Here is a 27249-nt window from a genome sequence, read left to right as displayed (position 1 = left end):
TTGCCCAGAATAGGTACTTTGTGAATGTTGTGAATGATGACAGTGTATATAATTTGTCCCTACCAATTGGACCACACTGGCATACAGCAGTCTGTTTCTCCCCCGCAATTTTTTCCATGGTGGAGTTATGTGCTTTCTCTGTTATTCACATGCTCGCTTCAGAGAAACATTTCTGTGGCAAGTAGCTAAGTGAAGCTGGTTAACTCTTATGGGGAAAAGATGTTCTATTTTTTAATCTCATGAATGAAAACTGATATTTTATACTGATTATTTTTTATTTCCAACATCAACATGATTTTTTTTTTTTGTAAATGGTAGCACATAGCTCTGAAATAACACTTGCTTCCATTTCATGCTAAAAAGTAGAAACACATTTCTTCTGGGAAACAGTTGTAGGAACAGTGGCAGTCAAGTTGGGAGTATGGGACCCGCAGGTCTATTTTTTAATAGGTTTCTAAATTTTAACTTGGCTTATTAGGAAACCACAGCTACACAGCTACTGGTAGCAACATTTGCTGAAGCCTAACTAGCTGCTTTTTCTCAGTAGAATAAGGCCGATGGTTGATTCAACAATCACTGCTGAGATTTCAACTTTTTGCTGTGCTGCTTCCTGCTCTAACAGGTCTATGGAAATGCAGGACCTAGCAAGCCCTCATTCTCTTGTTGGAAGTAGTGATACTCCTGGTAGCTCCAAACTGGATAAATCTAATCTCAGCAACACATCAGTTACCACAAATGGAACAGGAGGTAAGTTGATTGCCCAGAGGATGCACAGAATATAAATTCTAATGATTTATTTTAATCTAGTGAATTAGGGCTCTGAATAACTGAATAAAAAGACTTTATTAATACCATGAATCTTGGGGGTGTCCTAGAATATAGTTAGTTAATGGATACCTTATTACTTAATTTGGGTCATTTTTCTCCTCTTCAGTGTCATCTTTGAACTGGAAATACTCGGAGTTAAAATAAAATTAGCTACTGAGAGTCAAATCTTTGACGACCACCGTCATGATTCTTTTTTTGACATCTGCTCTTAAGCATTTCCCCAGCAGTTGAGTAATTGGGGGTGCAGTTGATCATTTACACCAGGAACAGAGAACAAATTGCCAATTGCGGGTGCCACACAGGAAACAATGACTTACCAATCAGCTCCTGAATTGTAATAGACTATTAATGAACTGGCCTCATCAGCTTATGGAATGATTGTTTAGAGTAGGCAAAATTTAAAACATTTGTATGCCTGCTGTATTTATTTTTCCAAGGGCATGATTAATGTTTACTTGTCAGGAAGGGCATACCATTATACTGTACTGTACTTCTGTCCCATTTAGATAGATTCTGGCAGAGTAAATACGAATAACCACATTTGGTCTTATAAAAAAACCTTATGGAATCATTTATTTCTTGCTTGTTGTTTTAACAAATTAGTTCAGTAAAAGGTTGTAAACTAGTAGGTGATTGAGGATTATCACATGAAATACAAGTACTTGTCATCATATATTTTTCTTTTGAAAATATTTCAACTTTATCGGATAGATGCTATTTTGAAACAGAGCTGGTGGGTGGAACTCCATGACATTTAAATATTTTTCCAATTTTGTTCATTTCAGTAAGCTTAAATTTTATTTTTTGCATTTAAGGCTTTGTAGGAGAACTTTTTTCTCATTTATAGATGTACATTCATCTTTCCATATGGGCACTTTATTCCAGTTGGTAGTGCCTGAGGGGATTTTCATGGACATAAGGGAGACGAATGAAGGCTACTCAGCAGTGTATTTTGGATGATCTATATTTATCTTGACAAATACAATCAAGTGCAAATATTAGCCTAAAAAGAAGTTCAAAATCATGTAAGCACACTTTGAAGTAGATGAATTATTATGTGTCTATATTTAACTTAATAAAGTACATAAACCAGGTAGAATGATACTTCTCCAAGAAATCCAGGCAGTTAAAAGGTCTGGCCAAGGGCACATAAACACTTACAAGCATTGAAGAATATTCGTATACATTGAGCAGGCATTCAGACAATGACCCATTGTACTGTTCCTGTTCTCAGGAGACAACATGACGGTTTTAAATACTGCAGACTGGTTGCTGAGTTGTAGCACTGCCTCTTCTGCTACAAGTATGCGAGATCGTGGTACAGTGCATGTGTGTGACTGTGTGGGCTTGCCTTCTGATTTGCTTTCTGTTTCTGGGCTTTGGTTTCCAACATTTAGGATCTTTTTCCTTTTTTTTTCCCTTATGGAAGAAATGCAGCTTTAACAGTAATGAATCTTTTTTCACTAGATTTACTGAAAATGTTGGACACTTCTGTTAAAGATTATCTACATTTTCTGCTTTATGGTTTTTGGAGCTACACTACCCAAGAGTCTATTTTGTTTACAATCCCATTTAGGAATCTTTGTTTAGTCTCGCCTTTCAGAGCCTATTTTCAGCACTCTTTGTAAATACAGTGAATGTGATGAGTAGATCACTATTAGAATGTTAATAAACATTGGAAGACCCTCAAAACTAATGAAATATTCATTTATAATGAATGAAAATTCATAGTTTTTAAAAATCGTACCAAATTTTTCATGACAACACCACCTTTGGAACCCAACTATTACTAAGACTAAAAAGAAGAGTTTCATAGAACAGCCAAAACAAACTAGGATCTGTCTAAAACAGGAACACTTTGGATCATGGAATTTGATAAGTTTTGGGTTGACTGCAGAATGTTTAAGTCATTTTTTGAAATTGAATGGGAACTCTGCTTAGGAATTTATAGGGCAAGCTACCCTGCTACTTATTTTGCAGGTTTAATTATAAGGGTTTTGCTTGGCTATTATCATCAAACTGTGGTAGGCAGTAAACTAGGTCTAATTAAAAAAAGTAATATGTACATATATGAATACATATATGCTGGGTCAAGCATATTAACCACAAAGTTAATCTGAATCATGTTTACTTTGCATTATTTACATTACTAAATTGCTAGTCCTTCAGTGAAATAACACAAAGTAATAAACTCCTACCAATGAGATGCAGATTTACTTTCAAATGAAATTATATACTACATATATGTACATATATATATGAATGTATATATTTCAAGTATATATAAAATTAATCTTTCTGAAGTGTAGTCAACTACAGTGGGGTTTTTTAACGTTTATAAGTTTGGTGGGAAGAAGTCATAATTCATAGAAAATATTAGGTACACATATTTTAAATTAGTAAAAATTCTGCCATGTAGGCAGAATGCAGTCACTATGAAATCACAAATGCTTAAAATCAGGGATTTTATAGTAGAGCTGTAAATAATCAAATCAGGCTAAAAACGTGGACTTGAACTGCCCAGTTAGGGGCAAATGGTTTCATATTTTTTTTCATGCTAGAAGTCTGGTTATTCAGAGGAATTATGAAAAAATGTCTCCTATACTGGAATAGTTTAAGAACTGTAGCAAAGAAGCAGTGTAGTGGTCTAGTGGGTAGATCATAGACCTGAGAGTCAAAGGACCTGGGTTCTAATTCTGGTTCTGCCACTGTCTGCTGTATGACCTCGGGCAAGTCACTTAGCTGCTCTGTGCCTCAGTTACCTTATCTGTAAAAGGGGATCAATCAATCAATCAATCGTATTTATTGAGTGCTTACTGTGTGCAGAGCACTGTACTAAGCACTTGGGAAGTACAAGTTGGCAACACACAGAGACGGTCCCTACCCAACAGTGGGCTCACAGTCTAGAAGGGGGAGACAGAGAACAAAACAAAACATATTAACAAAATAAATAGAATAGATATGTACAAGTAAAATAAACAAATAGAGTAATAGAGTAAATAGAGTAATTGTTCCCCACTGTCCATCACAAATCCCTAAAATTAAAATTATTTTGATTACAGTGGTAGATTAATAAGCAGGGTATTTCACAAACTCATTAAGGAATACAGGCAGTCCTTGACTTAGGACATTTATTATTTATTATTATTTATGGCATTTGTTAAGCACTTACTTGGTACCAGGCACTGTATTGTACTAAGCGCTGGGGCATATACAGGTTAATTAAGTTGGACACAGTCCGTGTCCCACGAGGGGCTTGCAGGTTTAATCCCCCGTTTTTCAGATGAGGGAACTAAGGCACATAGAAGATAAGTAACTTGCCCAAGGTCACAAAGCAGACATGTGGTGGAACTGGGATTAGAATAATAATAATAATAATAATGATGGTATTTGTTAAGCACTTATTATTTGCCAAGCACTGTTCTAAGCGCTGGGATAGATGCAAGGTTATCAGGTTGTCCCACCTGGGGCTCAGTCTTCATCCCCATTTTACAGATGAGGTAAGCGAGGCCCAGAGAAGTGAAGTGACTTGCCCAGAGTCACACAGTTCATAAGTGGTGGAACTGGGATTAGAACCCACAACCTCTGACTCCCAAACCCGGGCTCTTTCCGCTAAACCACGCTGCTTCTCTATAACCTTGGTCCTCTAACTTCTAGGCCCGTGGTTTATCCACTAGGCCACACTGCTTCTCGAATTATGACCAATTGCACATTCGTTTCTAAATTTAGGCCATTTCAACTTTACAGCCTTAAGAGGAGAATGCACAGTAGTTGCAGGGAAAAGGGGAGATGATTAAAACTGTAAGCCCCATGTGGAACCTGAATACCTTGTATCCACCCCAGTGCTTAGTACAGTGCCTGGCACATAGTAAACTCTTAACCAATACCATTAAAAAAAAAGTTATCTTTCCAATCATTTCTGAAGAGAAAACCACAATACTGTATATTAAAAAACAACTAAAGGACCAATTGCAATCCTGAAGGATTTTTACTTTATAAACCCATTCCCCAGAAATTATTTTTAGGCCTAATTGATTCTCTGACTTTTCTAGTAATAATCTTTGTGTCAATATTATAAAAGGCACACTATTTTGACTATAAACCTACACGAATAAAGGGTTGCATAAGTTAATGTCTAAAGCCAGGATTTGGAGTTGGTTTTGTGCTGTTTCCTGTGATTTCATTGCACCTAGTGAATAAAAAGAATGAAGTGTTCCAGGAATTTGGCTAGTCAAGGAAATTGCTTCAGATGAATTATTCGCTGTATGATAAAATCTAAATGAACTCATCAAATTGGTAACTTCCAAGCATATCTCAAAAAAAATTTAAGCAAAGTTTCTAATCTGGATGAATATAAAAAATACCCTCCTTAGAGCTTTGGATTTTGTAATAAATTACTTCTTTATGGTTACTTTTGAAGACAAAATAAATTAACCTGGGGAATTTGTGATGTATTTAAAAATAGGTGTGTGTGTGTAGATTTTATCAGGATGAGGTCATGGGGCTGAGACAGTGATTAAGACCATTCTTGAACAGGCAAACATTGTTCATGCTTCTACATCATGCTCCGTGTGTCTAGAATGTTTTCTAGAGACAACTCTTCCAGAACTATGATAGTATGAATTTTGTAATGGGGCCATGTCCCCTTGGAGATGTACACAAGTTATAAACATTAACTAATGTGTAATGGTGGGTGACTTTGAACCCAGGTCTCCAGAGGTAAAAGATAGAGTTTGACCATATTATCTTTGAAACAACAGCATCTCTTTGAACTAAATTCACCTAATGAGGAGCTTCAGCAGACAGATAATTATGTTTTTCCTTTTGGTTAGTCTCTGAAGACAACGGAGGCAAAACTTGCTTCAGCTGACCCTTAAGGCCAAGAATTAGCCTTGTTGTCGGTCCAGTTGAAAGGAACCCTGCTCTGGGAACAAGGACACCTTGGTTCTAGTCTAGGCTCTGCTTGTAAACTGGCTTATTTAGACAAAGGCAACATATGCATTTCTCAAATGCTGCACCCTTGCCTGTTCAATCACTTTTTCCATGGTGTGCCTCAGGGGAAACATGACTGGCAAAGAAGAGAGACAGCTAGAGGCACTATACAAGCCTCTCACACCTCTGCTCAGGTTCTCAGTCCTGAAAACCTAGGCTCACCCACTGTGATGATGCTGATGGCATTTATTAAGTGCTTTCTATGTGCAAAGCACTGTTGTAAGCGCTGGGGAGGTTACAAAGTGATCAGGTTGTCCCACAGCAGGCTCACAGTCTTAATCCCCATTTTACAGATGAGGTAACTGGGGCACAGAGAACTTAAGTGACTTGCCCAAAGACACACAGCTGATAATTGCCGGAGCTGAGATTTGAACCTATGACATCTGACTCCAAAGCCTGTGCTTTTTCCACTGAGCTACGCTGCCTCTCTAATTATCATTTTCCTAATAATTTCCTAAATAATTCCTAATAATTTCCTAATAATTTTCCTAAAATTATCATTTTCCTAATAGGAATCACCAGCAACCATGAATTGCTGGGTAATGAGTTGCCCCAAAGCAATCTATGTCAACTGTTTCGTATACACATGGACATGTATTGTCCAATCAAAAGTAAAGTATCTTTGGGTATCATTCCTTAATATAATGAATAAGCAGTAACTCCTCCATTAAATGAGAGTACTATTTTTCTTGAAAATCCCATTGAATGGCCAGTCCTCGGCATAGAAGAGCACAGAAGGAAGGATTCCTAGTAGTTGTTCTATTAGTTGTGGCACACTAGTTAAGGCTTGAAAAAATAAAATTATATGGGCCCATTCATAATCTTCTTTGATAGATGGGACATATCACTCATTTGCTGCCTTGGTATACTTCATTGTGAAAGGGAATTAGAAGCACGAATTTTCATCAAAGCCATCTGAAGGGAAGTATGTCTATGTGTTTTTCACACATGGGAAAATGCAGATATGCCATGTCTAAAGAGTTTAATTCTGGAGCCAGAATTAGCACTTAAGAGGTCCTGGATCATCAGATTATGTTCAGTCCATATGACTATGCCTTTGATGGGGGGGGGGGGGAGGGGAAACTTGGCATCATGTTTCGACACTGAAAGCCTATACTCCATAATGTATGAATATGGAGAACACTGTAGAATCCTAGGAATGGAAAGGATCCTGAAAAATCATCTTGTTCACCCCTCATCGACAGGCAGACCCACGGCTAAAACACTATAGGCCTCAAGGAGAGGAGTTTCCAAATCTCCTTCCTGTAGCCCATTCCAATGTCTAAAGCATTAATTGTCAGGAAATTCTTCATCTTTACCTAAGTCCCTCCTGATGGAACTTAAGCCCATTTCCTCTTGTTCTCTCCTCAGTGGAGCTGCCGCACATCTGGCCACCATCTCCTGAATAATATTCCCTCCCCCAGCCCAATGTATTTGAGATGACCTTCATATTTTTAGTTTGCCCCCAGACTTCTCTTCTCTAGACTGAATAATCTCCGTTGCCTTAACCTTTACTCACAGGTCTTTTCCTCCCTTTAATCTATTTTAATACCCATTCCCCACTCTGGGTTCCCTTCACCTTTCTTAAATTGTGGAGCTAGACCATATATCAGAATGTGATCAATACAGACTGACCGTTCCTACAAGCTATTCTCCCTTTTGGGACATACCAAATGACACTTGCTGACTCATGCTGTGTCCTCCTGTGACCTAAGATCTTCTTCCCTTCTACTTGTAATAATAATAATAATCATGGTATTTGTTAAGCACTTATTCTGAACCAAGCACTGTGCTAAGTACTGGGGTAGATACAAGTTAACCAGGCTGCACACAGTCCCTGTCCCACATGGGGCTCAAAGTCTTAATCTCCAATTTACAGAGGAGGTAACTGAGTCCCAGAGAAGTTAAGTGACTTGTCCAAGGTCACAGCAGCAGACAAATGGCAGAGTCAGGATTAGAACCCAGGTCCTTCTGACTCTGAGGCCCATGCTCTAGCCACTGAGCCTTTCTACTTCTCTTGTACCCAGCCATGTCGCACATTTGTGAATTTGTTGCTGGCTCACATCATACAGGAAGCAGTATGGCCTAGTGGAAAGAGCATGGGCCTGGGACTCAGTGGACATGGGTTCTAATCCCAGTTTAGCCACATGTCTGCTGTGTGCCCCTTCTAAACTGTGAGCCCATTGTGGGCAGGAATTGTCTCTATTAATTGCTGAATTGTACTTCCCAAGTGCTTAGTACAGTGTTCTGCACACAGTAAGTGCTCAATAAATATGGTTGAATGAATGAATGAATGCACGACTGTGGGCGAGTCACTTAACTTTTCTGTGCCTCAGTTACCTCAACTGTAAAATGTGGATTAAGATTGTGAGCCCTATGTGGGACAGGGACTGTGTCCAACCTGATTACAATGTTTCTACCCCAGAGCTTAGAACAATGCTTGGCACATAGAAAGTGCTTAACAAATGCCACAATAATAATAATAATTATCACTGGCTTTACACTCTAATGTATCAAAAAGAGTACCACTCGCTGAATATTCTGAAATGAAAAAAAAACTTACCCTAAACATTTGAACCCACTGTCATTAATATGTTAGGGTTTTTTTTCCTGTTGTGAGTAATGTAGTATAATATTTCCAACACTAAATGATGAGTTTGCTCCCTCACAAATGACAGCACATGCCAACACCAACCGGTAGTTCTGCCAAGATGAGTTTTCAGTATATGCTTAGAATAGAACACAATGGCAGAATTAAGGAATATTCTTTTGATGATATAAGTCTGCCTGGTTAGAATGCAATTGAGGATTTAGAAGAAGCACTTGACATTTGTAGTAAATCACAAGTTTCTCTTAGTAAGGGCTTCTTCAAGAATGCAATTCCTACTTTACAGGAAAACTGTACTTCACTATACCCCCATAAAAATGGCCCACTGATTATACATAAGTTTAGATTTAACTTTCCATTAAGAAAATTGGCTTGGGTAGTGTCTATTGAAAGCAGAAATATTCACTACCTTATTTTTCATGTGCTACATTATTCAGTACTTTGAATAATGAAGTCCCGGAGAATTTTTATGATTTTGTTTTCTTACTGATATCTGTGGGAAAAATTAGGCAATTTATTTCTTATTTTGGATTGCACTGGGAAGGGATAAAGGCTTAGTGCCTTTTTTGAGTTTGTTCGTAGTTTCCTTGCAGATATGTTGAGAATGGAAAAGTGTATGCTGCTATTTCATATGCTAGGGATTCTGCCTTTAACAGATAGGTTTTAGGGAATTGTTCCACCTGGAAATTTTGAATTAAAGTGCATGAATTAAAGTGAATTAATTCAGTACCTAAATTAACAAGACTGTTGTCGCAGATTACCGAATGTTTTCCTTCGCATGCACCATCTAGTAAACTATTGCTAGTTCAGCTAGATCAGGTCTTTGTTATAAAATAGATGCAAAATCTCACGTCTACTTATTCTTCTATGCAGTGTCTCTTCTTCCAGTCAAAACAGAGCCTATGAACAGCAGTGAAACAACAACGACAACTGGAGATGGAGCGCTTGACACTTTTACTGGGTCAGGTAAAGACTTAAGTGCATTTGTTATTGGGTGCACATTGCAGAATTCATAATCCTCTTCAGTGTTTGTCCAACACTGTAAATGCTAAAATAACATGAATCAGCTAAAATCTGACTAGAATAATCAACCTTGGTGCTATTAAGAATAAAGAAATAAATTTGCTTTTAAAATTAATATGCCTTTAGCAGTGTGTCTTAGATAACTTCAAAATGTTTTTCATAAAAATTAATACATTTTGGTTGTTAAATCCTTCCATTGACATTTTCATTTAAGGTGCCTCATCATTGACAGATAGTGAGATAGGAATAGGTCAATCAGTCAATCATATTTACTGAGGGCTTACTGTGTGCAGGACACTGTACTAAATGCTTGGGAGAGTACAGCACAACAATATAGCAGACATTCCCTGCCCACCACAAGCTTACAGTCTAGAAGGGGAGACAGGCATTAATATAACAATTATGAATATGAACATAAGTAAGCTCATTATGGGCAGGGAACATGTCTGCTAATTGTGCTGTATTGTATTCTCTCAAGTGATTTGTACAGTGCCTTACACATAGTTATGACTCAGTAAATACAGTTAATTGATTAATCGATAAGTACTGGTGATGGGGGTGGTGAATAAAGACAGCAAGTCAGGGCAACCCAGAAGGGAGTGGGAAAAGAGGAAATGAGGGCTTAGTCAGGGAAGGCCTCTTGGAGGAGACTTTGAAGATGGGAATAGTAATCGTCTGCCAGCTATGAAAAGAGAGGGAGTTCCAGGCCAGAGACAGGACTTGGGTGAGAGGTCAGCAGTGAGATAGACGTGATCGAGGTGATATAATAGTCATCATTTTATATGAAGTTTGATCCAGAAAGGAATTAATTCTTTTCATAAACTTTCACCTACCATCTTGCTGGTAAAGCTATATAAAAACTACCTTCTCTCCAGGACTCTAAATGTAAAATTATCCATGTGATTCCAACTAAATAGCCTTGTTTCCTCAGTAGGTTTTTAAAAAAAACCCTCCTTTGTAAGCAGTTGAGTGAAAAGTATTAAAGGCTAATGGACTGCAGGAAAGCACATGCAGCTTGAATTAGAACATTGAACTGGAGAGTGCTACTTTTGCTATTAATATATTGAAGCAAACAATAGTTTAACTATAAACATCAATCCATTTTAAATATAAATTGATATAACAACCCAGCAGTGACAGAACCAGTTAAAAAGTGGAATGATTTTGTTCATTAAGTTGTTTACAGAATGTAAAGACTTTAATTTACATAGGTTGATAAATATTTAGCATTATAAAAAATTTCATATGGTGAACAAAACTAGAGTTGGTGGAAGGCAGATTATATAAATTTTGAAATGAGACCATATATTATGTGTCTAAAAAGTAAAGCATATTTTCTATAAAGCAGTAAATATAGGTGATCAATGAATCAATGTATTTATTGAGCACTTACTGTGTGTAGATCACTGTACTAAGCACTTGAGAGAGTCCAATTCAGCAGAGTTGATAGACTTGTTCCCTGCCAACAGTAAGTTTACAGTCTAGAGGATAAACCTCAAATTTCAAAATCCCTCTGTATGAAAATATACTACTGTTTTATTCATCCAGAGCTATTCATATTGTATATTAAAGATAGACCTAAAAATATGTTGAATATATCCATATATGTGTGTGAACTATATGCATATAAACTCTATGCTCATAAACACATGCTAACCAATCTAGCATAAACAGTACCTCAGCACTTAGTACAGTGCCTAGCACATAATAAGTGCTTAACAAATGCCATAATTATTATAAACATTTAACCATATTGCTCTTCTCCAAGGAGCACCAGGAAGTAAATAAATGAAAATTGCATATTAAAATACCTTTCCATCTCCAATTGCCTTGGTGAATGTGTGAATGACCCTTATGTAGTATGTGTATGTTCATTTCTAGTAAGTACAGTGATGTGAAACTGCTCAAGAACTTGAATGGCATCTGGAATGGCTGATTAGTAGTTAGAAAAATACCCCGTATACAAATAGCATGGTTAGATTGAGAGAAAGATCCAGTCAGTCCCATGTCTTGCAGATTCATGGTATCATAATAATTCAGTTATCTGAACTCTCCAAAACAACTTGAATGTAGTCAGAATCTCTCCTACAGTAGCCATGGGGCTCATGTCTTTTGGGATCCGTCCTTCCCAACATGTGGAATCAACTTTGGACTTGAAAGTAATGACTTCCAGGGCTTGATCTGGGGACAAGATTTAGGAATCAACAGTTTCATTCTTTAAACAGCAGCCTCTTCAAGAAGCAATATGGGCTAGTAGATAGAGCAAGCGCCTGGGAGTGAGAAGGATCTGGGTTCTAATCCTGGCTCCATCACTCATCTGTGTGTCATTCTGGATAAATCATTCAATTCAATCAATCAATTCAATCATTCAACTGTGACTCAGTTACCTCATCTGTAAAATGGGGACTAAGACTGTTCACCCCTTGGGGAACATGGACTGTATCCAGCCCGCTTTGCTTGCATCTATCCCAGCACTTATTACATTGCCTGGCACATCGTAAGTGCTTAACAAATATTGTTATTGTTATTATTTTTATAATCATTATTATTATTCTCCCTCTTACTGGACCTAGTTTATTAGGTATACGATGGTAGGGATTAACACTATTTTCTCAGAGGAAATTCCAGGGCATAGAGAGGTGAAATATCTTGGTCTGGATTACCCTGAAAATCAGACACTCGTCTGGGAATAAAGTTCAGTGCTTCTGCTCTCCCTGACCAATGCTTGATCATTTCGGGGCACAGGCCATAGTAACTCCTGGACTGAGATGGCTTAACCCACAGTAACTTGCTTTGATAACTAAAGTCACAGCCTGGGGCACACATTAATCTTAGTCACTATACTTAGTTATCCATGAAGTCAGATGAATTAGAGCAAAATGTATAATTTTACAGAGGGTAACATAAACCCTTACTCAGATTTCATCTTCCTAATCTCACACTTGCTATACCTTATGGCATTTGAAGAATAGAAATCGTTCATCACTTGTTTAGTCACTGACCAATAGACCATGGGTCTGGAGTTTAAAATGAAATTGAATATAATCAGGTCATTACTTGGTTAATGCCATTTTATTAATGATGTCTGGGGAAAAAAGGGGAGAAGGATTCTTAAATTGTCTTTAATTTAAATATTTTGCTTGCTGTAAAATCTATTTTTTACTACTTGGCTGATCTTTATAGGAGAAATAGTTATTTAACTGTTGACAATGCTTCTCCCATCAACTGGCAGGGCAGAACTCTTTTCCTCCAAAACTGATTAAGAACATGTGGATTTCAAGCATGCCAAAGCAGAGTTTGACAATTAAAGAGTTAAAGCATAGTGCTATACTTCATCTGATTATACTTCTGATCAAAAAGGGCAGAGGAGCAATTAATGAAACATTGAATTTGACTGACATGAAAAAAACAAGCTAGCTTTGAGTTTGCCATTACAGAGCCACACGGCTTTCAGGTAGAAATTTGTGTGGTTGTTATTATGTAATATTTATTAAGTGTCCACAGTGTGTTAGAACCAGTCCCCTGCTCTCAGTGAGCTCATAAGCTAAGCTTTAAGTGTTCTTTAAGTGCTTAGTAATTATGAAGTACCCAAATGGTTTAGTGGTCCTCCTACTTTGATCTGAGTAGTTACATAAAGTTAATTTTCCATTCTGGATGACTGAAAACAGTCAGGCTTGTTTCTAAAACACCCTTGACCAGGACTCCCTTTCTTCAAATTTGACTTTTGGAATTGCTCGCTGCCGATTTCAACACCAGGAGGGAAAACTATTTTAAATATTCAGTACTTCAAATATCCCAGTCTCAGTGGCAAAGTTGTGTTTTAAAGGGTCTAAATTCTGCATGCTTATGAAGCAGTAGATCACAAGGGCACTTAATGGTATTTGGGTGTAGATATATATCACATTTCATAAAATAGTTAGAGACCTAAACCTATTTGTCACTTACATGATTCTAAGAGTTTGGTTCCAGTGCTCTTATGAACAATGTAGAAAGGATATTCTTTGAAGTATAACTATGATTGATTAGGCTAAAGCAATTCCAGTGCTACATTGTGTATGACTTTAATCTTTTTGAAAAGTGAATGAACAGCAGATGGCCTAATAAAGACACTCTGTATGTTTGCCCAGTATGGATTAGCTCTGAACGGATTGGTTCAACACTTTAGAGTATATATATTTGGAATGCATCTGTCTTAGTCAAGACAGATGGTTAAAGGAAAGAGAGACTGCTAAACTCTTGGAATTAGGCCAGTTTGGGGCAGTATTCTTGGATGAAATGTTAATAGGGTATGACTATCGCTCTCTAAACTCTTCTTGAAAGAGGCCAGCTTTTGATAGCCTAGAGATATAGCTCTAGATGTGGTTGCTACTGTAGAGTTCAATTTTATAGTTCTTTTTAAAAAAGAAAATGTTGCTGTCATTGCCTATGTTTATTCTCTGGGCTCTATCAGTGAACAGAGAACTTGACTCTGCTGAAATTATTTTCTCCTTTGGACAGATTTATAGCTCCTAAAACTGAAAGACAGAAGCAAAAATAGCAAACTCAGAATTTGAAAGGGAATCTTTTTTATTCTTTTGAGGATTGTGGCAAGTATTTTTATTGCCATTGGGTGTGATGCCATTTACTTTGGTTAGTGCATTAGAATTTCATTTTGGAAATAAATCATAATTTAGATTTCCAGATAATCAAAGGAAAACCATATTGCAATGTGTTATGCCAATATCCAAAATGTTCTTTGAAATACAGAAAGTGTCAATCTACGGTGGGTACATTCTATGATGTGGGAAAATATTTCTCTCACAAAAGGAGGGTTTAGGTGGTAAAGGTGTTGGTTTTAGCATGTTTTGAATGTCTGTGTTTGAGTACGTTTGTAGATCATTCTTAAGCAGTTGGGTTGCAATTTAAAAAGAATATTCTTCAAACAGATGTAAAAAATTTCATAATTAATTCACCCTTGCAAGTTAATGAAATCAATTTAATGGAATCACCTTTTGTATGCTGGTTTTTGTGTCTTGCAGTTATAACAAGTAGCGGCTACAGTCCAAGATCTGCACATCAGTATTCCCCACAGTTGTATCCCTCTAAGTAAGTATCTGCTTTGTTCTGCTGGCCTTTGAGAGTAAATGACTGAAATCTATTTTATGATTTAAGCATTTTACTAGAACCTTAATGTATGTTATCTGTAAACTTCCTTTAAAATATATGACCAAGACTGTCCAATGTAGTCATAATGGAACTATGAAAATTATCCTTAATTTTATTCTATGAAAAAGGGATTAGTCAGTATTCTTGTTCTCAGATGTGTGGGATGGCTATTTGGATGTGCTATAAACTTAGGGAAAATTTGCACATGCACTTGACACTGGCCTGATGTGTGAGTTTGGACGAGTCACTTAACTTTGCTGTTTCTCAATTTCCTCAGTTGTAAAATTGTGGACTAAAAATGTATTCTCCTCCTGTTTTGACTGCAAGCTCCATGTGGGGCAGGGATTGTTTCCAACCTGATTATCTTGTATTCATTCAATCATATTTATTGAGTGCTGTCTGTGTGCAGAGCACTGTACTAAGCACTTGGGAAGTACAAGTCGGCAACATATAGAGGCGGGCCCTACCCAACAATGGGCTCATAGTCTAGAAACAGGCTCACCGTCTAATCAATCAATCAATCAATCAATCAATCAATCGTATTTATTGAGCGCTTACTATGTGCAGAGCACTGTACTAAGCGCTTGGGAAGTACAAATTGGCATCACATAGAGACAGTCCCTACCCAACAGTGGGCTCACAGTCTAAAAGGGGGAGACAGAGAACAGAACCAAACATACCAACAAAATAAAATAAGTAGGATAGAAATGTACAAGTAAAATAAATAAATAATTTTTTGCTAATGCTCAATACGGTGGTTGGCACACCATAAAAGTGCTTAAAAATACTACTGTTATTATTGTTGTTGTTATTATTGTTATTATTATCATATTTGAATACCACCGTTATAGCCCAGGCACTTCTGCCAGATATATGTTGTTGAAGACAGGCTCATGATTCCTTAACTGTGGCTTTACTCCACTCCCTGGGTATGTCCTCTGGATCTTGGTGCAGGACTATTTATAATTTTTATTCTACTAATATAAGTCCCTAAAACATATGTGTATGTGTGTCTGTCTGCATGAAAACATGGATAAATACATACATTATGGGTATTTTTCAAAGTAAAAGCTTCTCAGTTACCTGGATTTTCAAGCCCAAATGATTTTTTTCTAAGGAGGGGATCCTCTTTATTTTCTTAATCTATTTTTCAGAATTTCTAAAATAATTGATCATCAGCATGTTCTAAATATTCTGATTGAGGAATGAAAAAAAATAAATCACTGTTAGATTTTTATTTAAAGACAGAATTTGTAGAGTGATTCAAAAATGACAAGACTCTTCTGTTTCATGGACGGATGGTCCCGAATGTATCTTTCAACCTCTGTGGGTCTCAATTTCCTTAGTGGTATAATGAAGATATTGCTTTGGAAAGATACACTTTGCAAGGGTGACATTGGAGTTAACTAATAAAAATGGTTGAAAATACCTTGCTGCACTAAAATGCTACATGCATGGATAGATACGCTGATTTCCTTCTGTAATTTTAAAAAAGTTTTATAACGCTAAACTGTTTGAATCCACATGAAAAGCCTTTGTTGCCACAGTAATCTATTTTTCTGATATTTAGGCCCTACCCACACATTCTTTCTACACCAGCAGCTCAAACAATGTCTGCCTATGCGGGACAGACTCAGTATTCAGGAATGCAGCAACCAGCGGTCTATACAGCTTACTCCCAGACAGGACAGCCTTACAGCTTACCAACTTACGGTAGTGTAACTTTCTTTTTATCTCCTTTTTTAAGTAATGAAGAGTAGAGCCTGCTCTTTAGATATACATTTTTTTTCCAAAATAGTCTGGTGAAAGAACTGTTTGTAAATTCATTTCTCTCACAGATTTAGGAGTCATGTTACCAGGCATCAAGACGGAAAGTGGACTTTCCCAAACACAATCATCCCTCCAGAGTGGATGCCTCAGTTACAGCCCTGGTTTTTCCACACCCCAGCCAGGCCAAACACCTTATTCTTACCAAATGCCAGGTGAGCAACTCAAAGGAGAAACTGTAGAAGAGATCTCAATTGCTTTTGTGACTGATTTAATGCACACTTTTGAGGAAAGCCAGTGTTACAGAGTGAGTTATCCTGGGATTTGCAAACGTTCCATGATGTAAGACAAAGAGCTGGGGGGAACTTAATGAAAACCAATTTCTGTATGTGCATCATTAAACTGCACCAAAATAACAACTTCGGAGTTGTTGGCAAATTACATCAACATGTACCTCAGTCCAAACAATGCTATGTCCTGAACCGCTCCTGAAAACAGTGTCACTCCAAGCAGTGCTTTCCTAGTCAGTTGAAGATTCATTCCAGACTCGTAATAGAAACTAGTATTTTCTTTTCAGTTTTTCTGCAGAACTCAATACATTTAGGTCACCTTGTTGAAGCTCAACAATCACTTTTAAGCAATTTCACCATTTTGTTCATGTGCTAATCAGTGAGGTTGAAGCTTAAACGTTTACCTCATAAAATGGCATGAGTTCTCTAAATTATTCTCCTCATCCCAACTCTCCTACCCCACTCTCACATCATCTGCAGTAAGCACTCGATAAATATGATTCAGTGAATCACCTGTCCTTCCAGACTGGAGCCCGTTGTTGGGTAGGGACCGACTCTATATGTTGCCAACTTGTACTTCCCAAGCGCTTAGTATAGTGCTCTGCACACAGTAAAGCACTCAATAAATATGATTGAATGAATGAATCTTTATCAATGGACTTTCAAAAGCTCTCCCACCTACTCTCAAATTCCTCAGATGGTTCTTCCACCTCATCCTTTATCACTAAATAAATACACATGCGTCCATTCTTCCCTCCTTGGCTAGTAGCATAACCTGTTCACTCCCTCATGGGTCTTTCTATTCTTTCTTCAAACATGCTCTAGTGTCCCCTAACCTGAAAAAGCCTACTCTGGATCCCTACTGCACCTTCCAGCTATTGCCCCATCTCCCTCCTGCCCTTGCTGTGCAAACTAAAACAAGTTGTATACACCTGCTGTCTGCACTTCCTCTCTTCCAATTCCATTCTTGACCTCTATAATCTAGTTTCCACCCTCTTCAGCCCACTGGGATCTCTCTTTCCAAGCTCATCTATGATCTCTTCCTATCAATCAATTGGTGGTAGTGATTGGGCTTTGACCGTATTCAGAGCACAGCACAAAGTACACAGCAAAGTACACTAAAAGAGAATTGGGAATAGTGATACATGCTCACAAGGATCTTAAAGGGTAAATAGGAGGAGACAGACATTAAAATAAATTTCAGATGGGGGAAATAATAGAGCATAAGGATATTTGCAAAAATGTTGTTGGATCTGGAGTATTCTTGCCAAATCCAGTAACAGCTTAGTGGATGGAGCACGGTCCTGGGAGTCAGAAGGTCATGGGTTCTAATCCTGGCTCCGCCACCTGTCCGCTGTGTGACCTTGGGCAAGTCACTTCACTTCTCGGTGCCTCAGTTATCTCATCTGTAATATGGAAGTTGAGACTGTGAGCCCCACATGGGACAGGGACTGTGTCCAACTCAATTTGCTTACATCCAACCCAGTGCTTAGTACAGTGCCTGGCACACAGTAGGAACTCAATAAATACCATAATTATTGTTGATAATAATGGTATTTGTTAAGTGCTAATTCCTCCTTGGCCTCTCAGATGCATTCAACTCTCCAAACTACTCCTTACTGCTGGAAACACCAAGTATCCTTGGTTTTACTGACTCAGTTCTCTCTTGTTTCTCCATCAACTTCTTTGGCCACTCCTACTTTAGTTCTTCCTTAGTCTCCTATTTATGATTGCCAACAGACACTGTTATGGGTCCCTTTACATCTCACTTTATACTAAATTCTTTGGCGAACTCATATGATCCCATGGCTTCAACTACCACTACTCTGAGGTTGACTCCCAAATCTACTTCATCAGCTCCAACCTCTTGCCATCTCTGTAATCTTAAATCTTATCCACCTCCAGAATATCTCCAGGATGTCCCACTGGGACCTCAAGCTCAATGTGTCCAAAGCTGAACTCTTCCTATTCTCTCCCAAGTCCTCTCTTCCATCTGTTTCCCATCAGTTGTCAACTCTGTCATTCTCCCCATCCCGAAACCTGCAACCATGGAATTACCCTTGATTTCTCCCTCTTTCAAGCTCCACATACCATCTATTACCAAAACCAGTAGCTTTTTCTTCCATAACATTTCCAGGAATCCATGCTTTCCTTACATCCAAACAGCCAACACTCTGGTCCAGGTACTTGCATATCCTGTCTTGCTACTGTATCCCTTTCTTCTATTGGTTTGCTTGCCTCCAGTCTCTCCCCTCTCCAGTCCATACTTCTACCTCATTTTTATAAAATATCATTCTGCACATGTATCCCCACTCCTCATAAACCTCCAGTGATTACCCATTTCTCCCCACATCTAGCAGAAACTCTTTGATGTTAAGGCACTCAATCAACTCTCTCCTTTCTGCACATGCATTCTCCTCTGCTAATAGTCTCTCATTCTCACTCTTCATTCTTCTCATGCCAGCCTACTCATGGTGCCTTTTTTATGTCCTCTAGCTCATGCCTTTCCCCCCTGCTGTTTGGGACTCTTTCCTGACCAAATCCTGCAGATCACAACTCTTCCAATTTTCAAAGCCCTTCTAAAATTACATCACTTCAAGTAGTCTTACCTGATTAATCTCAAATATACTGGGTTTATTTGGCAGCATGACCTACTGGAAGAGCACTGGCCTGGGGGTCAGGGTTTTAATCCCGGCTCTGGCCCTTGCCTACTGTGTGTACTTGCACAGTGCAAATGACTCGATTTCTCAGTGCCTCAGTTTCCTCATATGTAAAATGGAGATTAAACCAGTACAGTACTTGGCACGTAGTGTTATTATTAATATTATTATTATCATCATTATTGCAACTTAGTATTCTTGCCCTTTCAATTGTCTAAAGCGCTTATGTACACATACCCTATAATTTAAACACTAACCTATGTACATAGTGTACATTCCCCTTTCCTTCTTTCTCCTATCTGTAAATTACTTTACTGTCTGCCGGCCTGCTAGATTGTCAACTAGAGGGGGTGATGAGACTGGCTCAAAAGCTTCTGAGAAACCCTGGGCCCAGAGAAGAAGCAATGACTCCTGGCATCCCTGCCATGCCAGATCTTCCAGCATGCCACCTTCTAGGGCATTTAATGGGGTTATCAGTGCCTGAGTTGAAGAACTGGAAAATGGTGTGATTCACTAGTCTCAGTTTTTAGGTCAATTCAATTTCCATAATGATGGAATCTTTTCTATAAACCTAACTTTCCTTTATAAACCTAAATTTACTATCACTCAAAAAGGTAAATGGACTTCTAAAGTCTTCCCCGGTAAGGTGGTGGGTACAGTTGTAAAATACTTGCATTGAAGTGCTCACCGCACCTGAAACCTCATTTAAGCGCACACACACACAAACTCTCTCTTCCCCAGGATGCTGTAACTGGGCTCACACTGTCAAACAGATATTTCCTAATCCCCCAACAGCGTTCTACCCAAAAAACATAGTGAAAACACATATGTCAAATTGAGTGTACTTTTGAAAAGAATCATTTCAATGCTTACTATGTCCCCAACCCTGTGCTGGGGGGGAAGACACAAGGAAATCAATCCTTCCACCACGTGGGATTCATGCCCCATGTTTCATCTGTTTTATCAGATATAAAGTTTCTTCCTATGAGCCTATGGACACTTTGGGAAGAGCATTGGCTTTTTCAGACCCCCTAGAAGCTCCTTAGTGCTACAGCAGCATATGCACAATATAAATAGCACCACACTAAATGGTACCTAACCTTACCTATATGTAAGTATGAATGCATTTCCCAAAGTGCCCAACTTAGAAAAGGAAGAAGTTGCTTTGGGTGAATTGGTCTCAACCCTGGATCATTTGGATTTAGTTATGTGGGTTTATGCAGGATTTGGGAGTGCAGTATTTACAGTTCTGCAATGAGACATATTCCCTATTATTTTAGGATGTAAATGTGGTATGTTCTTTTTACCTCTAGGCTCCAGTTTTGCACCATCATCTACAATTTATGCAAACAATTCGGTCTCTAGTTCAACAAACTTCACTAGCACACAGCAGGTAAGAAAGTACATTTTTGTATTGATTTTGAGAATAAAGACCTATATAAAGAGAAACATTTCAGGTTGTCTAATAAAATACATTCATCTTGAATTTGCCTTCAGAGAGTTGGAGGGATATTTATAGCTGTGTCAGAGCTTTAGTGTTTATATATAATGATATGTATATGTAAATACACATATACCCATATATATCATAAGATGCTTTAAGTGTTATTCCTTGTTCTTTTAAATTTCCTTAGTTTATCATTTTCTTATCAAGATCACAAAGCAAATATGGAGTTTTAGATATTGAAATATTATGCAAATGAAATAATTTAAGCATGTGAAATTATCTTAGTGAGAAGGATGATATACTGAATGACCAAGAATCTAACCCTGGATAAGTAGGATTGAGCAGTATAAACATATTATGAGTCAAGCATGTAGATAATCCAAAAGGGTTTACTTTCCTTACTCAATTATCTCATTTGAATAAATGGAATTTTGCCTTAAAATAGATCCAGAAATTCTCTAGATACTTCAGTACAGCTGCAAACTGATATTTTTTAAAAATCAGTTATGAAGAGTGCATAGATCTGAGTTAGACAAATGGTTTGGTCCCCAGGAGAACTGGGAAGCCCCAGGCTCCTGCTTGGAGTTTAATAAATTACTCTGGTTGACCTCTTCAGTTAGTTATACCAGTAACCTCGGCTCTCCATGGCTTCAAGATAATTAGCTACTGATCTGGGTATTTGGAAAGAAAATCTTCCTTGCAGAAGTGTGGCTTAAACTGTGTTGAGAAGAATCTTGGAATTCTTATTCTTAAAAAACAGTCTTTCTTATGAAATTTTTTTGGACCAGAGTCAACTATATTATTTTTATTGAAAACTGTGATATCCTAATCTTGCACCCTTTCCCTTTCCTTTCAGGAACCATGAAAATGGGGGCAGAGAGCAGTTGTAGGAATAGAGTCCCATAGCATTCTGAGATGCCTTTTCTATATATCTCAGAGTGCTTTGGGACCTAAATGGATTTTGCATGGCGCAGGCTCCACCTTGGTCATAGAAATCCAAAGATTTAAATTCCACAAAAGCCACTCTGAGGCAAAGAGAGGTGGGATGTCTGTTTTAGCAAGGGCAGTCCAATTCTGGAACGTATATGTGATTTTCTAACAGACTACAAAAATCTGGGATTTTCCTAGTTATACCAGGAGTGCTTGGTTTACCACATTTTTCCCAATGAGAATCAGAAATCGTTGATCCAGCCTACTCATAATCATATTTCCAAATTCCTGAAGTTATGCTTATTTAAAATTTGTCTCTTGAGAAAACAGTTTTACGTACACTAGAATTTAGATTAGGTGCTGAATGTAAAGGAGGATTGTCTAAGAACGACAAAGCAGAGACATATGCCTGCCAGTTTAATTGGGTTGTTTCCCTGCTTTCTTCTCCTTTGAGCAAACAACCTAATAACATTTCCTTGGACTCACCAAACATTGACATCTCTTAATATAAATAGCCAGACAGATGTAAATGGATATTTGTTCAATTAAAGAATATTTTACACATAATGACCTAAAGATAGGATGCTTTGAAATTATAGTTAATTCAAATCTGAGGTGAGGCTGCCCCCATTTGCCTTGTATTACCTGGTCATATGTTTGAAAGAAAGCTCTAACTCTACATCTTGGAACACCTGGAAACTCTGCTAAAAAAAAAAAAATTAGTATCATTAAAAGTGATGGCATACAGGTCATTAAGTATGAAATTTGAAGTGATAATGCTCTCTCATGAATTGTGGTATTATAGCCCTGGGAATACTTTTGAGAGAAAGCTCTGATGCATTATAGGTTCTGAGAAGTATTGGCAAAAAAGCACTTTACTCACAGAAAATCATTTATCAAAGTGCCACAACTAGGTCATCAGACAAAATTTATGCTTTCCTGAATTTGTCAAGTAAGTGGAGAAGCCAAGGATTGGTTTGGGGTAAATTTTTTGAATGTGCAGCCTAGACATGGTTTTTGAGACTTCCAAAGCCCATCAAACTGTAGAAATAGGTATTCTACCAAAAGTTTTTTAAATGCAGAGCACATGGGAAAAATTCTTGTTCCCAAGAACAGTGATTTTATCTCCTAAATGTGATTCCATTTCATACTGTTCCAGGAATATCCATCCTACACTGCCTTTGGCCAAAACCAGTATGCGCAGTATTATTCAGCATCAACCTATGGAGCGTACATGACTTCAAACAACACAGCGGATGGCACATCTTCATCATCATCTACTTATCAGTTGCAAGAATCTCTCCCTGGACTGACCAGTCAACCAGGTACAGATCTCTATCCAGGTGAAACACTCTTCTATATTTTGCCACGTCTCCCGAGATGGTGTGATTGAAAATTCCAAAACTGTGGCTGATAGATACCTAGAAGGTTACTTGGTAGGTGACTCGATCCCAGTATCATTGGGTTATACGTGGCACTTACACTACATCTGAAGAAACCTTTTGTTCAGTTTGGAAGCATTCAAATGAGAGTCCTTAGTATAAAAAGCAGCAAAGTGAGTATTTAAAAAATACCTATTCAAGATTAGTTAAAAGGGTTGAATGCATGTGTAACATTTCCCTACTGGTCTTGAATGTGTATCTTTTATACAACAGGTTATCACAGAAATACTCAAAAATCATCAAAGGCTGTAATTAATAATCGTGACACTACTCTTAAGAGCTTGTCCATTTCCCACTGTACATTTAATAATTAGTTACTCTAGTTATCAGACATTTGCTGCATTCCTCCAGGGGTTACCCATCCACATCTGCATTGAACAGAACCTCCTTATCATGACTTTAAAGCACTTAATCACTTTGCCCACTCCTACCTCATCTTGTTACACTACTATAACCCAACCTGCACACTTCTCTCTTCTAATGTCAACCTACTCACTGTAACTCAAATTGATCTACCTTGCCACCAACTGCTTGTCCATATCCTGCCTCTGGCCTGGAACACCTTCCCTCTTTGTATCTGACAGACAATTACTCTCCTCTACTTCAAAGCTTTTAGACTGTGAGCCCACTGTTGGGTAGGGACTGTCTCTATATGTTGCCAACTTGTACTTCCCAAGCACTTAGTACAGTGCTCTGCACACAGTAAGCACTCAATAAATACGATTGATGATGATGAAGGCACATCTCCTCCAAGAGGTCTTCCCTAACTAGACCCTCTTTTCCTTTATTTCCACTCTCTTCTGCATCGCCTTGACTTGCTCCCTTGTTCATCCCCCCTCCCAGCCACATAGCACTTATGTACATACCCGTAATTCATTTATTTATATTAATGTCTGTCTCCTCCCCAAACTATGAGCTTGTTGTGGGCAGAGGTTGTGTCTGTTATACTGTTGTGATGTACTCTTCCACATGCTTAGTACAGTGCTCTGCATGCAGTAAGTGCTCAATAGATATGATTGATTGATTGATAGGATTTAAGGGAATCTAAAATGCAAAGACTTGGGAAGATTTATATGTTCTTTCTGCCATCACATGGTTCTGTGTTCCCAACCCAGAATTGGTTTGCATACCATATTTCTGAATCTCCTTTTAAGGTGTTTTACGTGGACTTTATTTTCTAGCACATGCACTCATATCTGTAACAACACAGGAGATATAATCTTAAACAAACCTGTGTTAATGAAAAAAACATTGCACACATCTTAACCGTGGTCTTCTCCAAGTGCAAAACTGTTCCTTCTGATGTGCCATCGCAGCTTATCCAGGTAGTGCTTTGTTGAAATAATGTTCCCTAGTTTTCTACTAGTTTTATACTGAAAATGGGTTGTGAAGCATGGGCTTGGGAGCCAGAGGTCATTAGTTCAAATCCCGGTTCCGCGGTTTGTCAGCTGTGTGACTTTGGGCAAGTCACTTAACTTCTCTGTGCCTCAGTTCCCTCATCTGTAAAATGGGGATTAAGATTGTGGGCCCCACATGGGACAACCTGATCACCTTGTATCCTTCCCAGTGCTTAGAACAGTGCTTTGCACATAGTAAGTGCTTAACAAGTACCAATATTATTATTATTATTATGTTGTGGAAGAAAAGAGAATATTTGAAACAACCTTTAGGTCTATTGAAAAAATCCAGATAAGAGTTTAAATTAAACCTTTTTTATTTTTGTTAACATATATTTCAGTTTATGAGCCCTCAAATAGAGGCAACATCAACATCTCTGTCTCCTTTCCCTCCCTGTCTTGAATTTTAAACCTTTAAACAATCAAGGAAGTCAAGGCACCATCTTGGAAAAGGCATGGTAAATAGGGACGTTGCTACCTGATGTGCCTGTAACAAGCATTTTCGGAAAAGAGAAACTGGAATACACAGGCTGGAAAATAATATCTTAATGGGGAATTCTAAGCCACCATGCCCAGTGGTCTTCAAAATATGGATTTCAAATAAATGTATTCCTCAGAACGGAGGAAAGGTCTCCCCTCAAGATTCTTTACTAGCTGCCCAGCATGATGTAAATGATGAAGTTTGAGATAAGGATGATAAAATAGTGTTCTCCACCTCTGGTCCAGTGCCAAAAAGCCTAACAACATGTCTTTCCTTCAATACTCTCAATTTTCTGACTCATACACAAGCAATATGGTGGAAAGGAAAGAATGTTGGCACCAGTTGGAAGTGTTTGTTTCATTGACATAAGGCCCGAGAGATGACATTTTGAATTGTTTATCCATTAAGTGGTCTTAGTACCAAGCAGCACTTCCCGAGAAACTGAGGAATCTCAGTTGACATCCAATCGAGATATTAATGACCATGTTGTTTAGTTTAATTTTGACCTGCATTGCTCTAGAAACTATGAAAGAGTATGGTTGGGTGCTGTGGATGTGATACCCATCATTGCTATAGACTCATATTTTAGAGATATTTTAGTCATTTTGCTATCCAAATACCTAGCTAGTAGAGTTGTTCTTCAGTTCAGAGATGACACTGCTGATGAAGACACTGTACCAAAAGATGTATGAGTGCCATACAGAGAATTGCTTGACATTTTGTTCTTAAAAATATAGCAGTTCACCTTTTCTGGACCCTTTATTATTCTCAGATTAGCAGAGTGATCTAGTGGAAAGGGAGCTTGGGGCCAGGAGACCTGGGTTCTAGTCTGGCTCTTCCCCTGTCCTGTTGGAACATTTACTTAACCTACCCGAGCTTCTACTTTCCTCATCTGTACAATAGGGATAATGATAATAATAGGGACAATAAGGGGATGTTGTAAAGACAAAATGAAATCATTGCCATGGGAGCATTTTAAAGGCTTAAAAAGTAGGATATGTAAGTCACTCGTATACTGAAGTGTTACAGGTGGGTATGAGTGTTCAAGAAAGTAGTTGGCACAGAAGTTCTGAGGTAATATTAGTGTGATTCTGTCCTGGGGAGATGAAAACCTTATGGAGGAGATATGCTGTCAGATGGGCTTTGAAGATGGGGAAACCCATAGCCTGGTAGACTTAAAAGAGGAGGGATATTAACAGAAGTGGGAACAAAGTGATCATAGGCAGGATAAATCAGAACAATGCACATTGAGTAGATTAGCTTGAGAGAAATTCAGAATATGCACTGTTGTGTAGTAAAAGAGTGGATACATAGAAACAAGAGAGCTGATTGAATGCCTTGAAGCCAGTATTAAGGATTTTTTTTTACTTGATTCAGTGAGAGAAATGGGTAGCCACTGAAGGTTTTTGAGATTTGGGGAATGATATATCAGAAATATCAGAGTATGGACAGGAGGAAGAGAGGTCAACAAAGAGGCTGATGAAGTGGTCAAGTCAGGATATGAAAAATGTCTGAACTAGGTACTGGTGCTTGAATGAAGAGAAAGAGTAGGATCTAGAAAATGCTATGGAGGAAAAACTGATAGGATTTGCTGACATCAAATGTAGGAGTTGAAAGAGAAGTAGAACTTGAGGATAATGCCAGGGTCCGTGGACTTCAGAGATAAAGAGGATGGTGCTGTTTCCAATTGAGTTGGGAAAAGTTGGGTGGAGAAGAGAATTTGGGAAGGAAAATGAGAAGCTTAGATTTAGGCATACTGAATCTTTGACTCAGCTTTGAATAAGCTTTGACTCCTACCCTTCAACTATCATATTTAGTCTTACTAAATACAGTTGGTTTCTCCTTCACAGAATTTCCCTTATCCACACCTAACTGGACAATGACAAGAAAAAGTTATTTCTAAATGTTCTATTTTGGCAAAACTCTGTGTCAGGTCTAAACCTAGAGTCTGGAACATTGAATTTACCATCAGTTGTGATATTTTCAAGAATATTAAACAACTGAAGTAATTTAAGATGTGAGGGTTCATTATCATTATGTCTGTTTTATTTATTTTAGGGGCAAAAAAAGTTTCTTATCTAACATGAATTACATGTTGTACTCGAGTAGTTCAAACAGTTCAAACCTACAGTGTTTTAAAACTACATACTACTGGCTTTTGCCATTCTTAAACAGAAACATGCTTTGAGTTCAATGAGAGACAGCTGGTCATTCTGATTTAAAGATTAGCCTAATGAAA

At 38.0% G+C, this 27249-nt stretch overlaps 1 protein-coding gene across 1 annotated transcript in view; it reads left to right on the top strand.

The window, feature by feature from the left end:
• Nucleotides 1-27249, top strand: part of EYA4 (EYA transcriptional coactivator and phosphatase 4) — a 219728-nt gene that overhangs the window by 143162 nt on the left and 49317 nt on the right. The window contains exons 3-10 of the mRNA XM_038770079.1: nt 623-747; nt 2063-2131; nt 9302-9394; nt 14470-14536; nt 16167-16309; nt 16435-16578; nt 20627-20706; nt 22850-23015. Of these exons, the coding sequence (XP_038626007.1) occupies nt 623-747; nt 2063-2131; nt 9302-9394; nt 14470-14536; nt 16167-16309; nt 16435-16578; nt 20627-20706; nt 22850-23015 (887 nt within the window). The remainder of the gene's footprint in view (nt 1-622; nt 748-2062; nt 2132-9301; nt 9395-14469; nt 14537-16166; nt 16310-16434; nt 16579-20626; nt 20707-22849; nt 23016-27249) is intronic.

Source organism: Tachyglossus aculeatus, chromosome 2, assembly GCF_015852505.1.
Source record: "Tachyglossus aculeatus isolate mTacAcu1 chromosome 2, mTacAcu1.pri, whole genome shotgun sequence".
NCBI classification, from domain to species: domain Eukaryota; kingdom Metazoa; phylum Chordata; class Mammalia; order Monotremata; family Tachyglossidae; genus Tachyglossus; species Tachyglossus aculeatus.
Note: the sequence above shows the minus strand (reverse complement) of the source record. Positions and strands in the feature narration are given on the sequence as shown.